Here is a 17449-nt window from a genome sequence, read left to right on the forward strand (position 1 = left end):
ATATTTTTAATTTGACCCCTTGGGAGTTCTCTCTGGGACACCCAACAAGGCCCAGGATACCCCTACCCTGCCACCTTACTCCGTATTATTTTTGATTTTCTACAGCATGCAACTGAGTACCCGAGTCATATTATAGCCGCAACATTTTCTTCAGATTAACGCTAATCAATTTGTTTGTGTGTTTTGAGCTTGCAGAACAGCGGTTCTATGCGTTAATATCGTAAAGGTACTGCATCGCTGTACATAAATACATTTGAAACCTTAATTTCTCTAAAAACACTAAACAGATTTACACCAGTTCACAAAAAGCAAATTTTCTGGCTCAAGATCTGGCTTTCTCCAAATCTGGTATAATTCCACTCAGCAGTTTTTGCTGTGTCACTATTCAATTTCCAAATGGAAAATTGTATGAGGAAAATGTGCTTTGGGACCTCCCCCCTCCCCACCCCCATTTATCAGTCCCTGCTTGACAGATCACCCCGGAACTTTCCAGGAAAGAGCTGAGTTGTCTTTTAAATTTTTTGTAGAGCGTTTTGGGAACAGTCATTTAATGATGCCAAAGTTATTAGCAAACCAAAAAAATCTATTTCCTGTGGGAACCCGGCACTTACTATAACTACGCAGTGGCGACCATCACTGTGTAACACATACATGTTACACGTTTATTATAAGGGTGATCAAGCAGTTTTCAAATGTGCTTTGTGTATGTATGCTCTATTTGTATAATTTGAACCTTGCAGAAAGGCAGCTGAACACTGCACAGTATCAAAAGCAAAGATACCATCTTTGTGGGATTTGAGGTGTAGCTGTTTATGCTATGTTAAATGACTGAATAGTTGAATGTCTCATTTTAAATCCTTTCTCAGCAGCGATAACGTTAGTTGCCAGGCTGCTTCTGCACATTAGTCACACAAAGGTCTCTCGATTGGTTGTATATTTAGTATTGTATATTTATTAGTCGGTTTTTAAAATCAAAATTCTTTTCATCTTTCAGCTTCTACAAGTCAAATTATGTGCACAGGTTTCAGTACTCAAGACCGGTCAGAAAGGGATCCATTGATCCTGAAAATGAATTTGCTGTAAGAATCAATCTAATTTTATATACTCTATATACTGATTTTGTATGTATATTGGTTACTAATAAAATGTAATTAGGAATATACAATTTAAACTATTATCAATTGATTGTAATAGCTTACTTTGTTTAAGATGCGTGAGTGAAACACACCATGTATTGCTTGGTATACCTATTTTAAGGCAAAGAACTTGCAGGCTGTTCATAGTACAGCATCCTATGACGCAGTCGCGGCTACTAGTGTGAGTGCTGCGGGGCGGTGGGGCTGGGCGGGGGAGGGCAGGGTGGACGGTAGTAAACTCCGGCATATGGCCAACCAGAGTTAAGTGCATAAATAAATAAATAAAACAAATTACATTGTGCGCGCTGCAACTCAAATGGGGTTGAAACATGCGCAATGTAATTTGTTTTATTTATTTATTTATGTACTTAACTCCGATCGGCCTTATGCTGGAGTTTACTACCCCCCAGCCTGCCACTCCCCCGCCCCGCAGCACTCCCACTAGGAGCCGCGACTGCTATAGCTGTAGCTTTGTGTTTTTTCTGGGTCGGTAATTGGGAATGCTAGATTTTAAATGTGACTGATCAATGGCTTTTGAAAATGAACGCTAGGACAAAATTAGTACACATGAATGAAAAGCTGTTATTTGAGAAACAAAACTATTGTGTTTTCTGAATCTGACGAGCTAATAATAGTTAGGAAGAACAGAGTATTTTCAGGAAAATACAAGTAGGTGTATCCGGACTACATTTCCTAATTTACGGAAAATAAAAGCTAGAATTTGGGAGAAACCGTGCATTTTCAGAAAAAAAATTGAAGGAATAGTGTGTTTCTGCTTAAGCACAAATTTGACGACACTAAAGCGCTGAAATGCAGGAAGTACAATGTTTTAAAGAATTTGCAAACCTGATCCCAAAAATCTACTGAAAAGCTATACTATCTTTTTGTAACTGGATTTCAAAATAGCAGTTGTGAATTCTATAGCACATGCATACTGACACAAAGCAATGTCTACTGAAATGCTACAGTAACAACAAAACAAAGTGGGAGAAGGTCCAAGGGAGAGAATTTAAAGACCAGCAGGTTGTAAATCCCCTTAACCAAATCACTGTAACACTGGACAACCCGGGTCTGGTGCTGAGTCAACAAAGATAAACAAAAAGCATATCTACTGGTTCCAACATCTCTAGTTAGAAAAGAACCCTTCTGGGAACAGAACCCATCAATCACCGAGGAGTCAGTGTGTTGTCATCATCTGGGTCTGTCTCTCTTGATACACCGCACCAGGTCTAGATGGGGCGACCTGATCGCGAGTAAAGAGAAGTGGCATACAAGGGTTGCAGTCAGATCTCCACCAGAGATGACAAAAACCATAAGGTGAACTCTCATTCGTGTGAGAGGGGTTCTAAAAGTGCAGCACTAAATCATAAGAAGTGAATAAAAATGGCTAGGGGAACTCAAAAGTGCTTTAATTGGTAGAGTACCTCTGCCAGAATTAAAAAGCAAAATGGCAACTTAGCATAAATACATTGTCATTATGCTTATTGTCCATAGTATCTGGTCGACATGTTTCTGCCCACTAGGATCTAAATAGTATCGAGGGCATTCATCAGGACCTAATTTGCTGCTACTATGTAAAAAGTGTGAAAGTATAAAAATATATTACAGACATTCCTACCACCGGTTGAACTCTGTGGATATCAAAACCGGATACCTAGGAAAGTAGAGAGACAAGGATAAGAAAATGCGAAAAGTCATCAATGTTAACAGAGCCAGCAGACAACAGTATATGTATACCGTCCTAGAAAACACAAATAAGTGTTTAATACATCCAATAGTGTATTAGATTGCACTTACCCCAGAATTCTGGGTGATACCCTCACCTCAACCTGGTTTCTACTCAGGGAAGGGGGCCCCGCTCTAATATGGGGGAGAAGAAAAAAAAAAGAAACAGGGCTGTTAAAAAACATGCCCAAATCTTTATGCTCCCCATCAAAAGTGACTAGAAAGTATAAAGTATGTCCATGTCTATATTCATAAAAAAGTGGAGGCAAAAGGCATGGCAGTGATGTCCTTACAAAGATATGTTACCACTGACTATAAATCAGAAAAAGAGGAACTCTAGCAGTTCAGCAATAGATATAGTTTATAAAGCAATTAAAAGACCCAAAAAGCTCTTCTGAAAGATGCCAAGGCTTAGGGCTCCTATGTTATAGAAAATGATTCTGAATTAGAAAGGCATTCCCAGAGTATGAGACACGCTTACCTCTCCGTCGGTACCCCAGGACGGTCTATGAGTAAAGACCGGAGGTACCGACGTGCGCGAGAGGGAGTGCTTTATAGCGTGCCAAAACAGAAACAGGTGGGTCTGTTACACCGGGGTGACTCCCCCATGTGATTGTCAGTGGTTAGACATATTGCAAGCATTCTTCCTATCATGTTTTGTGTGTTTGCAAGCATTCCTCCAATTAACTGTTGTGTGTTTGATGCACCATCCTAAGTGGCAAGGGTATGCCCAGACGTGTATCCACTGCTCATTGTGTCACTAGAGCCAAGCTACACCCAACTGATGAGTGCCAATGAGTGCAAAACTGGTTTTGTTTTGCTTGTGTTTTGGCTGGCCTGGCAGTTTGGACTACACTCTTCCTACTGGAGCAGGGTCAAGACTGATTTGCATGTGGCTGGATCCAAACTGAGGTGCCATGGTGGGCAAATTAATGCTGGCTTTGAATACTGGGTTGCCCAGATGTGGGTCCTTTGCTCACTTTGCCACAGGAGCCAAGCTACGCCCAACTGACGATCCCTAATCAAAACAAAACTGGTGTTGCGTTGCTTGTGTTTTAAGCTTCAGGGAGGACCTGGCCTGGCAGCTCAGGCAAGACTGCCCAAATGGGCTGACCCCAGCAAAATATGGTTGCCATGTGATTTTTCTGTGGTGGTCGATCGTGCCCTCCTCACGGGGGTGGGTGTGGCAACCCCAAGAGAAAATAAACCTTACAGTTAAGCAATATGCCCCCCCCTGAGTGGGGGCGCACCCAATACCAAAGGGGCCAACACCTCACACAACAAACCCTCCCTCGTGTCTAGTGTATTCCTGCTCATGATTCATGGAGCATCTGCTATCCACAAGCAAGCATGTGTTTGAGGAAGACTTTGCTGTAAAGGGGAGACACTTCTTTTTACAGTGATGTATACCTCAAATGTGGGGAGGCCACCTGAGGTCCAGGATATCCATCAGACAAGTGAGGGAGTAACTCACTTGCTCCTTCCTCACTGCTGTGTTGGGGGTTTGTGATGTCAGCATGTCTTGTGGGATACTGACATCATAAATGGGCAAGGGGAGTCTAGGCTGAAGCAGTAGGGATTCTGCTTCAGCCTGAACTTTGGGTTTTTGAAAAAAGTCTGCAGTGCAATCATTGATCTACTTTTTAATCAAAGTTGATTTAAGCTATATCATCTTGAATTAAATAAGCAAACAAATCAAGTGTTTTGTTTTCACATATGGTGTGAACAAATAACTTGCTGTGAATTTTTTCGATTTGGGATGTTCTAGGGTTTCTTGTGTTCTTGGGACACTGCACCTTCCTCATCAATCCATGAATCAAACAATAAATGATTTGTGTAATGGTCTAAAGAAGTACCTCTTGGTAATATTTTCTCTTCAGTCATTCCATTTAAAAATATTAATTGCCAGGAGCCAGAGGTATGACTATTTCCATTTGCAACTTGTAATTTGTGAATTTTAGCAACACAAAATTAGTTGCAAAAGGAAATGTACTAGTTTGTCTCAGACACATTTTGCAATTCCCAATGGGGTTGCAAATTACCTGCATCGTAAATATTCATGAGGCAGGTTATAATTTGCGACCAATGGGGAACGGGTGGTGGCCAGACCCCCATGTCTGTGTTTGCTTTTTAAATACTTATTTTTTAAATGCACCCCATTTTTCTTAAAGGAAAATGGGGTACGTTTCAAAATTAAAAATAAACATTTCAGTTTCATTTTTTAAGGCTGTGGTCCGTAAAACCACTGCCTGCTCTTGAAAAACATTTTCACTGTCAACCATAAAAGGGAAGGTGTCCCAAAGGGACCCCTTCCCATTTGTGACTGGCTTACCACCAATTTGAAATTGGTCGTAAATGCGATTGTTTTGCGACCGCATTTGCAGTCGCAAAACAATCTTCCATCCCCCTGCAATTTGCTATAAGGAAGGGACGCCCTTGGCACGCCCCTTCCTAATAGCGACTCGCAAAACCTATTTTGGATTTTTCCCTAAGAAGTTTTTCAATCAGTTATTTGATGTACTATTTGAAGTTGAAGCTGCTCTATTCATACTTATCGGTGAAGGCAGTAGGGTATAATTTTCAGTACTAATAAATTGAGTGGAAATTTGTTACTGATATTTCTTTCTAGCTGTAATTTTTATGCAGACTTCTGCCCATTATATACTTATTTTTTTTAAGTTTTTATAATCCACAGTATGCCTAAGAAATTTCAAGTTTTCTTTGTTCAATTTCTGACCTGTACCCTTCCAATTTCTATTGGGTTTACATGACATTATGCTATTCGTCTTTTTGTAATTGATGGTTTTTGGTCTTTGCAACTGTAATATTTCTTCATGCAGTTCATTTAAAACCATTGAAAGTTCCTTAATATCAATAGCATAAGGCCCACAGAACATTTGTTCAAAATTTGATACCATTGATCTAAAAATGTTTGGCTTCTTTAAGTCAAGGTTTACAATTGCCTTGAGCTTTTTTTTGATCTACTGAACATAAGTTTAACTAAAAATGGAATGTGATCATCGAGATGATCTTATTGACTTATCATCATGAGGTTCACTAGATAAAGCTATTGGATTATTCAATTTGTTTTAAATCAAATATGATAAAGGACCTGATGGTCCGGAAAATGTGTGCCTTATTTAACTTACTAATTTGTTCAAGTTTGGTCTAAGATCTGATATCCTTCAATTCTTCACCTAATAATTTCAATTTCCTTAACTGTAAATGTAAAAGTGGTTTATACATAATAAAGTCAACTCATCAAAGAGTCAATTTCACCAATGTCTCTGATCAAATAGTGATTGTCAACCAGAGGGGCTCTGCCAAGAATTTTTTTTAAACTTTGCTTAATTGTGGTATCTTTTGAGTAGGTAAAGCTTGATCTTTTGTTGCTAAGATGCTGAACTAAGACCCAATATACACTGTCATCATCAATTTGAGGAAAGCCTTCCTTCTTCTTACAATATTGCAGGGCAGTGCATGTTTAAGTAAAAATAAATGTTCATATATAAACACCCAAAAGGCCAGGTTAGCCTTCCCAAAATGTACCTCTCCACAGGGAAATGGGATATAATGAGCTCTTAAAGTCCTAGCGCAGGCGGTTCCAGCACTGCCAAGTCCAAGCCACATTTGCAAGTAAGTAAGTAAACCTTTTGTAAAGCACACATGCACTGAAGTGTCTTAGCGCTGGGGCAGAAACTTAGAGACAGCAGGTGAGAATTGAGAATGCTTGTCTGATTCCCAGGCGATACAAACAACTGTGTTTGTAAGAGTTTTCTAAAACGGGGAAGGCTCGGTTGAGATCTCAAGAATGGAGGAAGAGAATTCCATAGTTTACTACCAAGATAGCGAAAGCTTCTGTCGCCCCATCTAGATTTATTTATTTTATGGACCATTGCTACATCCCCAATGGGGATGGTACCATGAAAGCATTTTCTGATAATATCGGGCCTCTTACGGCCCCTTAAGGCCTTATGAATGAGACATGAGGATTAATATTTGACCCTATCCTGTATTGGTAAACAGTGAAGATCTCGTAGTTCCTTAGTAATGGAACAACATTTCAGCACTTTTAGCAGTAGCCTCACCACAACATTTTGAAGGGACTGTAATTTGGAAAGAGATTCTTTATTTATACCTAAATACATAGCATTGCAATAGTCAATCCTGGAAAGGATGAGGGCAACAACAACATTCTTCTGAAGATCCAAAGGGATAAAAGGTCAAACCTTTTTCAACATTCTTATGATATGAAAACAAGAAAGGTGATGAGATTAGTTTGCTGGGAGATATTTAACTGATTATCAAAGGTGAATCCAAGTCAGATGTCTGATGTCTATTGGCCAACAAGCAGTGTTCCAGAGGTATGTGTCACTACCAAAAAGAATAACCTCTGTTTTGTCAACACTATGGTGCCGATTCCGATCCTGGAAAAACCGGGTACGAATCGTCGGTCGGAGGGTTTTCTCGTACTCGGTAAAAAAACATTACAAACATGGAAGTACGATTCGCACGGAAACACCATTTCCGTACGAATCGTAAAAAACACCGACCGACGAAAATATACATACAAATGTGATCCGCGAAAGCGCCGACGTGACGTCGGGACGCAGTCAGGCTCCTTTTCACGTACAAGGAAGTACGATTCGAACCGACACCAGTCCGGACGGCAATATTTTTACGGCACCCAAAAAGTGCCGGAAAAGCAAAGTACGGCGCGATGCGAGCGGAATTGGGGGCCCGGTACGTGCCGAACCCCCCCCAGACCCCGCGGATGTACGTGCCGTACCCCCACCCGTGTATGTACGAGTCAAACCCCCACCCGTGTATGTACGAGTCGAACCCCCACCCGTGTATGTACGAGTCGAACCCCCACTCGTGTATGTACGAGTCGAACCCCCACCCGTGTATGTACACCCGTGTATGTACGAGTCGAACCCCCACCCGTGTATGTACGAGTCGAACCCCACCCGTGTATGTACACCCGTGTATGTACGAATCGAACCCCCACCTGTGTATGTACACCCGTGTATGTACGAGTCGAACCCCCACCTGTGTATGTACACCCGTGTATGTACGAGTCGAACCCCCACCTGTGTATGTACACCCGTGTATGTACGGTGCGTACCCCCAGCGACTCGTACATACACGGGTGGGGGTTCGACTCACATATACACGGGTGGGGGTTCGACTCGTACATACACGGGTGGGGGTTCGACTCATACATACACGGGTGGGGGTTCGACTGTAACATACACGGGTGTACATACACGGGTGCGGGTACGGCACGTACATCCGCGGGGTCTGGGGGGGGGTTCGGCGCGTATGCGGGCACATGTGTCCATGGTTGCTATTGCAGTTCGGTCCGTACGGTGTATTTTCCATACGGTTGTAAAATTGGAAGGACGGGACGGATCGTACTTGCGCGGTCGGACTTCATTTTTCCGATTCGTAGGGTAAATCGTCCGAGGATGTGTCGGACACATTTTCCGACCCGAGGACGTGTGGGGATATTTTCCCAATGCGATTCGTATGGACTTTTTCCCATACGAATCGTACTTGGCAGTTTGTACGCTACTTTTACGATTCGTACGGTAAAAATCCCGGATACGATTCGTATGGGGAAATTTTTTCCAGAATCGGAATCGGCACCTGAGTATTACAAAACATTTCCACATCCAAATAGACACCTGGGTAAGAAAATTATTAAGATTTAAAACTGTGACACCGTTATCATCATGGATCGATACAATGATTTGAGTATCGTCGGTATAGGAGATAGCCGATAGGCCAAAGGGTGGTATGAATTATACCAGTGGGGCAATGTTGATGTTAAATAAAGTAGGGGACAGGGAGGATCCCTATGGCACCCCACTAGGTAGGGAGAAAGCATCAGATTTGTCACCATTAAACTCCACTATTTGAACTCAGTTTGTAAGAAAGGACTTAAAAAGGGACAATGCTGCATCATGAACACAAACCCTCACAAGCTGGTCAATCAGAACTTCATTATTAACTGTATCAAATGAGGCTGAGAGGTCCAAGAGGATCAGGGCAGCTTGTCATCCCAAATCCACTAGCTTCTGAATCTCCTCTGAGGCCACTACAAGGTCCGATTCGGTTGAATGGTAGGTTCTGAAACTGTGTTGAAAGGGATGAAGGAAGTCCTTTGAGTCCAGAAAAGCTGTAAGCTCTTTTTGACTACCTCTTCCTGGATTATGGCTGGGAAAGGCAGCTGAGAGAATGGGCAGTAATTGTTGCGAACAATCAGGTCCAAGGACGGTTTTTTCAGAATGAGTAAAATGGAGGCCTGCTTCCAGATTGTAGGATAACAACCTGATCCCAAAATTAGCATCAGAAGTCTGGTTAACTGGGCTGAAATCAGATCAAATCAGGTATCAGGTGAAAGATGGAAGGAGGGCAGGGATAAGAAGGGAATCCAGATTTAATAGTAACAATAAAATTGGCAACATAGGCTTACGATAAAGGAGGAAAATTGCTAAAGTAACCATGTTGCCCAGAGCAGCCTGGAGGATTGGTAGTGTTCAATGTAAGAACAGAAGGGACTTCTTCCACAACTGTTGGGGTGGGCTAGATGTGAGTTCATCATAGATGCAGTTTATTTTTCTCTGGAAAAAGTCAGCTAAGGTGTAACAGGGATTTTGATTGGTGCTGTGAGAGGTGTTTTGGTTAAAATTATTAAGATAAGTAATGGTGTTATACTGTTGGATAAATGCATGTGCAATAAATGTACAATGTATCTAAATTGAACTAATTTACATAGTCCTTGAAATCTGGAACAAATGGCATGGATCCGTCCCTCTGGGACCTAAGCTGCATCCATCCATTTTCTTTGCATCCATTCGGATGCAAAGAAGTCAATCCTGTTACAAAACGGGTATCAGAGAAAACTCATATGTAGTACACTCTTCCCTTGTCCATATGGATGTCATTTAGGGGTTGTCAGTGACTCCTGATTTGCCCCTTTGGAACTCTCTGCCTTCATGATACAGCAGTGACTACATTAAAGCAATGAAATGGAATTTAAACATGTTGCTGTTATTCATTATTGTAAAAAACAACACATGATGTGTTTAAATAAAAATTTAACCTTTATGCTTTCCATAGGTGATAATGCCTCACAAATGTTCTTAGTGAAAATGTACTATCAGGAATGTGTTAAGTAAATAACAAAGTTGAAATTGGTCTACATGATTTAATGCACATGGACTAAACCACTAATGTTTTGATGGGTCGGCAGGTAACTTACCGGTACATTTTGCTTTTGGGATAGTAGAAGGAATCATTAAAACATGACAGTTTACGTTATAAATATTTTGTATTCTTTAATAAATGTGGTTGTTAGTTGACTTGTGTGTAAGCCCTGGTCAAGCAGCATCCAAACATTTTGTCAGGGTAAGGCACAAGCAAACTCCAAATTAACCTGTGCTCATGCCCTTGGTAACTTGACACACAGCAGTCAGGCTTTATTTAGAGGCAATATGTAAAGTATTTGTGCAACACTTCAAACAGTAAAAACGTGAAAACACACCACAGAGGGTGCCCATAGCATAGTTAGATAAATATAGTAATTCTTAATAACAGACAAGATGACAACAATCCAATTAGTAGAACTGGAGATATAAATTTAAAGTTTGTAGTGAAAATAGTGCCAAAAAGCATCAAGAGGCAATTGGGGATATCTGGTTGCCCCGGATTAGGACAAAGTCACAAGTTCAGGCCAACTGAGATAGAGAATGGGCCAGCTACAGGGACTCATTTAGGCCCTCTGAACAGACTGCCTTTAATCCTGGTTGCAGAGTGTTGCATGGATCAGTGTTGAACATGCTGTGTGCAGCCTAAGCGATGTGTCGAGTCCGAGGCTCCCATCTACGGCGATTACAATGTGAAGTCCAGCATCTGAGATATCTGAGAAATCTTACAATGGTCATATATTTTGAGTAAAAATTAAGTAATTCTTAAACAGTCTCTGCGGTAGATGATTTGTATATAAGGGTGAAACATTTTCATTCTTTTTGCATATTATTGCTAAGGAAGTGGCTTATGAATGTATACAAATCAAAAGCTCTGTGACTACCTACTTAACGGGTAATGTAAAAAAAATGCATTGATTCACTTGACTTTATCGTGTACTGATCTTTCCTTATGGAATGAAAAGAATTAAAATGATCCATTTTCATATTCAACTACTCACCTAAAAAAAGATGTTATGTCTCCGAGGTTTTCCAGCCTGGGTTTTGTCACTCACTGTTCTTCCCACCAACAAAAGCCCTGCCCAACCAAGGACCTAGTTGATGTAGGCCACAGCACAACTGCATCAGTAGGCACCTGGTCACCTAGCTTGACACTTGCCTGTGGCCTCCAGTTCCTGCTTGTTCCAGACTGATCCAGTTACACTACCACTGCCCCCTTTTTCCTGCCGGGGTTTTCCCACCCAGGTTTTCCCACTCACCGCTCTTTCCCACATCAGAAGCCGGGACCTACTTATTGCAGGCTGCAACATGACCGCATGCAGTGGGTGCGCCACTGGCATATCAAAAGCGAGCCCGTCTGCGCCTGTATCGCACCCAGTGCCACAACTCCTGGCCCTTCCACCCTCCCTTAGACACACCATTGCCAAGCTTTATACCCTGGACCCCAGATGACACAACAAACACTGCCACCACAACGTCCCACGCTTCACGCTAGGATCTTTTCCCTGCACCCACTGCCACGTCACCTGCCACAGTGCACACACCAGCCCACCAACCAGCCACACCCAAACACACTACAGACACCACCTCAACAAAAACACCAACTTGCATGTGTCCTTCTCAACTCACCATGCAAGCATTCCAGTGAATTATGGGACCTCATCGTTACCCACACACTCAACCTCATCTTCCTCACCGAGACCTGGCTCAACCTCACATCTACCCGAGACATTCCCACAGCAATCCCGGGCAGATATAAAATCACTCAATAGGACTACATCAACAAGCCAGTAGGAGGAACAGCCATTATCCACAAGGAGACCATACAGTGCAACACCACCACAGACAACACCACCACCCCCATGGAACATCCCAACTTCAAGCTCCACACAGAAGACAGGACATCCATAAGAGGCACCCTTGCATACCGACCACCAGGATCACACTCCACCTTCTGCAACACCATTGCAGAATTCATTGTGCCCCTCGCCTTAGACTATAAAGACTAAATCTTCCTCAGTGACCTAAATTTCCACATTGACAACCCCAACAAAAACACCACCACACACCTCCTCAGCAGTATGAGCAGCCTCAGATTGGCCCAGATTGTCCACAACCCTACACACACTACAGGACACATGCTGGATCCCATTTTCACCTCCAACAACCGTGTCTAATAAAGCCACATCATGGACAGATCATTCCATCATCCACTTCAGCATCTCCAGCCCCCGCACCACCACTGCCAAGGTGACCAGTGCCCCCTACCAGAGGTGGAACAAAATCTCAGAGACACGCTGAATGGACACCCTCAACACCTCCAACCCTGCTACTGCCATCAATCTCAAACTGGAGGTGAAGAACTACAATGAATGGATCACCAATTGTGCAGACAGCATCATCCCCATCAAAACTAATATCCAGAAAAAATTCTCCAAAAAGGCCAGCTAGCACACCCAAGTACTCAGAACAGCTTAATGAAACAGCAAACAGCTTGAGAGAAGATGGTGCACCAGCAAGGACACCTCTAACAGGGTACCCTTAAAGACCTCCTCCCACCTCTACTAATGCCTGCTTAGGGCAACAAAGAAGACACCCCTAGCCACATGCATCAAAACCAGCGCCAAGAACACCAGGGAACTTTTTGTCATTGTTAAGAAATTCCCCAACCCAGCTGCTAGCAAAAACAACATCACAAGCTCACAGGAGCAGTGTGACAACCAGGCAGATGTCTTCCACAACAAGATCCCAACTATATACTGAAACGAACTCCGACCCACACCCATCGACTTCCTCGACAGATACGCCACGACTGTAACTGAAAAAAATCACAGACTGACCACTTGAAACCTCCTCTCCACTCAGGACACCCCCTCCACCATGAAATCCATCCACTAAGGAGCTCCCACAGACCCATGCCCTTACCACATCTTCAACCTCCAAAACCAAAGATTGGCCAGGGACTCACCACCCTGCTTAACAATGTTTTCAGATGCCTGGAAACATGCCAAAGTCAGACCACTATTCCAAAAAAAACACAGCTGGCCCCAGCAAACTCAAAAACGTCTGGATGATCTCCATGCGCCTATTCCCAGCAAAGGTACTGGAAAAGATCATTGACAAGCAACTCATGACACACCTGGAGCAGAACCAACTACTCAAAGCCTCCCAATCCAGCTTCCACAGCAATCACACCACCAAAACCACGTTAATCGCAGCTGACAACATGCAAACCATCCTCAGCCAAGAAGAAACAGCAGCTCTGAACCTCCTTCACCTTTTGGCAGCCTTCAACACCCTATCCTACCACACACTGATTTAAAGACTCCAACACATTGGCATCCAAGGTGATGCACTCAGACGGATCACCTCCTTCCTCACCGCTAGAAACCAGAGGATGCATCTCCCACATTTCACCTCCAAAACCAAGGAGATCACCTGCGGTGTCCCTCAAGCTCATCCCTCAGCCCTACGCTCTTCAAAGCACATATGACCTTGCAAACCAACATCATCAGATCCCATGATCTCAAAATAATTTCCCAACTCATCCCCTTACTCACCGACTACCCCACCACCATGAGAACCAACTTCCACAGATGCATGAAAAGCATCACTGACTGGATAAAGAACAACTGCCCTCAGCTGAACACAGACAAGATGGAAAGACTGATCTTGAGTGATAGCAGGAACACATGGAATGACTTCTGGTGGCCATCAGTCCTAGGAACCACACCCATTCACTCTTGCGAAGCCGGAAAACTCAGAATTATCATTGACAACAAGCTCACAATGAAATTACAGATCAATACCATCTCCTCTACCTGCTTCCTCACTCTGTGCATGCTATGTAAGATTTTGAATGGTTAACCCTACACACGAGACGCACCATGACACAGTTCCTCATCACCAGCCGTCTGGAATATGGCAACACCCTCTGTGTAGGAATAGCCGCATACCTGATACAGAGACTTCAGGCCATATAGAACGCTACAGCCAGACTTATCCTTGGCCTTCTCTGACAAACTCATATCACACCCCAGCTCATGCAACTCCACTGGCCCCCCTCACAGATGAGATGCCAATTCAAGCTGCTGACCCACACACACAAAGCTCTACACAACCAAGGATCTGCCTTCCTTAACCACCACCTGACCTTTCACCAATCATCAAGAGAACTACGCTCCGTTCCTTTCTCTTGCCCATACTCCCTGCATATATTGAAGCAGAAGTGCAGAATGCTTCTTCTCCCACATCATAGCAAAGACCTGGAACAGCCTCCCCACGCAACTTCAGACCTTCTGCTCACTTCCAGAATTCTGAATGGCCCCAAGACCTGGCTGTTTAAATATGACTCATTAATGGGTTTTTTCAGCAAACATAGAAAGAGATAAAAACAATAACCACATTAATGCCTCCTTTTGAAAGGCATTCGTTTTTGGGGTATGCAGACATAATATCGATGCCTAAATATCGATATACCATTATATCGAAGTTTAAATATCGATATGAGACAATATCGACCATCAAGAATATCGTCGACCAGAATATCGACATACAGGTAAGAAATATTGTTTTAATTAATATCGATGTTAGTAATATCGTTAGTAAAAATTTCGCTGTTAATAATATCGATTTTTTTTTTGTGTTTTGTATGTTAGTATATTTGTTAAAAGTATAGCTTATTTTTATAATGTATGTTTGAAAATTTTACAAGTAATTACTTTTATATTAATTAATTTTTGTGTATTTTAGTTTGGTAGCAGGTTGTGAGTTTAGAGGGGAATAGGGTGGGAAGTAAATTAATTATAATATATTTAATATTAATTTTTTAGAAGTTATTAATTTAAAAAAAACATAAATATTGCCAGTCAGTCAGCTTTTATTTCGGTAAAATACCATAAAAAGACATAAATAATTATTTACAATAAAACGTGATTAAATAGACATTGCATAGAGTATAATCCATCAAAACATTAATAGTTTTTGTAATAAAAAATTACAGGGACAGTTAAAAAGAATTTTTTCATATAAAAACATATTGTTAAAACAATATCCGTGCCCCAAAGTAGTCTCACAACACCACATGCTTCTATAGTAACAATAATGACAATACTAGGAGCAGGAAAGTTATATGGCGGATAGAATTTTTTTGGACCTGGTAAACCACATAGAAAGAAGAAATTTAGCCATCACAAACACTATCAATGGGGTAGTGTCGTACTTCAGGATTCTAAACACCTCCTGATAGTCCCTAAAACCCCTGGACTTACAGAGTTGAATGATCCACTTCTTCCTTGCCTTGTTGTATAAAGGGCAAAAAAGAACAGCATGCAACTCTGTTTCACAGCTATCAATACATTCGGGACACGAGCTTAAGGGGTCAGATGCATTAGACCATCTATGTGTGAAAGCCCTCAGTGGTAACGAGCCGTGTCTAAATTGAATGTAAAGTTTCTTTGCCAGAGGGGGTTGAATAACATCCAAAAAAACTTCAAACTGGGAACTAATCTTAATATCCAGAAAGGTGTTAGTAAGCCTTCCCAGAGACGAATGCAATAAAATTTCCTTCTGGTACAGCTGTAAAGCCTCACGCAGTGATTTCTTAGTTAACGAGCGGCTTGTCTCTTCCGGTGCGGACCATAGGTCCCCCATCCCTATGAGATAACAAAGGTTCTTTACATATGTTAACCAAGGTATTTTTCCCAATTTCCCCCTTGACAGTATATCGCCGAGATCATGCCTATATCTTACAAGCTCGGGCGTTGACCAGAGTCGTCTCCAAAACAGGAGGGGGCGATTCAGGGCGATCTCTTCGATGGGAACTAAATCTAGATCCCATCTCAAGGGAATTAAGGGGGTACTCGTGGGTAGTTTCAGCAATCGCCTAATAAAATAATTCTCAATTGACGATAAGGAAGCAGAAGTACAGTGTCCCCAGAGTTCAGCGCCATAAAGCGCACCCCCTCTTGCTTGGGATTTGTAAATTTCCATGGGGGGGCCCAGAGGTTTAGAAGAAGTGTTATTAAAAACCTTCAGGATACCCCCCACTGATTGCGTTAGCTTCATATTTGCCTTCGCCATGTGAGACCCCCATTTCATCTTGTCATTAAGGGTTACCCCCAGATAATCAAAAGTAGAAACCCTATCCAGCTCTTCATCTCCCATCTTGGGGTGAGGACAATTGGTTGAATTGGAGCTGAAAACCATAAATTTTGTTTTAGGTAGGTTCAATTCCAGATCCCTTTTTTTTGCAGAAGGAGCAGGAAGCCTCTAATGTACGCTGGATGCCCATGTAAGATTTAGACAATAGGAGCGTATCATCCGCGAACATTAGGGCCGGTATCTTACGCCCCGCTAGGATTGGAGAATCCAAATCAGCGGCGCACAAGAGGTGCTCAATCAACCCATTAATAAAAAGGGAAAAGAGTGTGGGGGCCAGGGCGCAACCCTGCCTCACACCCTTTTCAACTGGAAATGGGCCTGAAATTTCCCCGCATCTCCCAAATCTCACCCTTGCATAAGTGCCTTCATGCAGACGTTTAAATAGATGGCAAAGGTAGGGAGGAGCACCCATCTCTAATAATAAGGCCCATAGTTTTTCCCTTTGGACCATATCAAATGCGGACCGAAGGTCCACAAAAATCAAGTAAAGATTACCAGCACCCATACAAACTGTCTTCCAATGAATTAACTGTAACCTGAACAATTGATCAATGGTAGAGACCTTTGCTCGAAACCCCGCTTGGAGGGAGGTTAAGATTTGATGGTCCTCCATCCAGGTCTGCAGTCTTGTTAAAAGTGTTCGGGCAAACAGCTTCTGTAAGACATCGATCAAACTTATGGGGCGATAATTAGCTGGATCCAAAGGGGAAGATTTTTTATGAATGGGTATGATTTCTGCTCCCAACCAGGTATCCGGGATCTCAAGGCCCTGCAGAATAGCATTAAAGTAAACCCGAATATAGGGGGCCCAAATTTTTGTTTCACTTCTATACAGATCACGAGGGATCCTATCGAGCCCCGGAGCTTTCCCTACTGATAAGGTGCTAAGGGCCAACTCTATTTCTGGAAGGGAAAAGGATCGACTCGCCAAATCTTCATGGTCCGTTTGATCCATTACAGTGGCATTAGGCTGGATTGCCGAGTCAAATCCACCACTAGAGTTACTGAGAGAATAGAGGGGTTTAAAATACGCAAGCCAAACCTCCTCACTGAGATTGGGAATAATAGCAGGGCAGCTTGCTGCCGTACCTGTTCGAACAATGTTCCAGAAAGCCCTCGAATCACGATCTACTAATGCTTGCTTCATATTTTACCACCTTAAATCCTCCCACTCAGATTTTGCCTCCTTAATCAGATTTTTGTAGAAGGCCC

General features: G+C 42.5%; 1 protein-coding gene across 1 annotated transcript in view; it reads left to right on the plus strand.

Annotated features, from left to right (window-relative positions):
- DOCK2 (dedicator of cytokinesis 2) overlaps positions 1 to 17449 on the plus strand; it is a 1824799-nt gene that overhangs the window by 1738345 nt on the left and 69005 nt on the right. Inside the window, exon 43 of the mRNA XM_085617853.1 lies at positions 995 to 1079. Coding sequence (XP_085473979.1) covers positions 995 to 1079 — 85 coding nt within the window. The remainder of the gene's footprint in view (positions 1 to 994; positions 1080 to 17449) is intronic.

This window comes from Triturus cristatus, chromosome 7 (genome assembly GCF_964204655.1).
Source record: "Triturus cristatus chromosome 7, aTriCri1.1, whole genome shotgun sequence".
Taxonomy (NCBI): domain Eukaryota; kingdom Metazoa; phylum Chordata; class Amphibia; order Caudata; family Salamandridae; genus Triturus; species Triturus cristatus.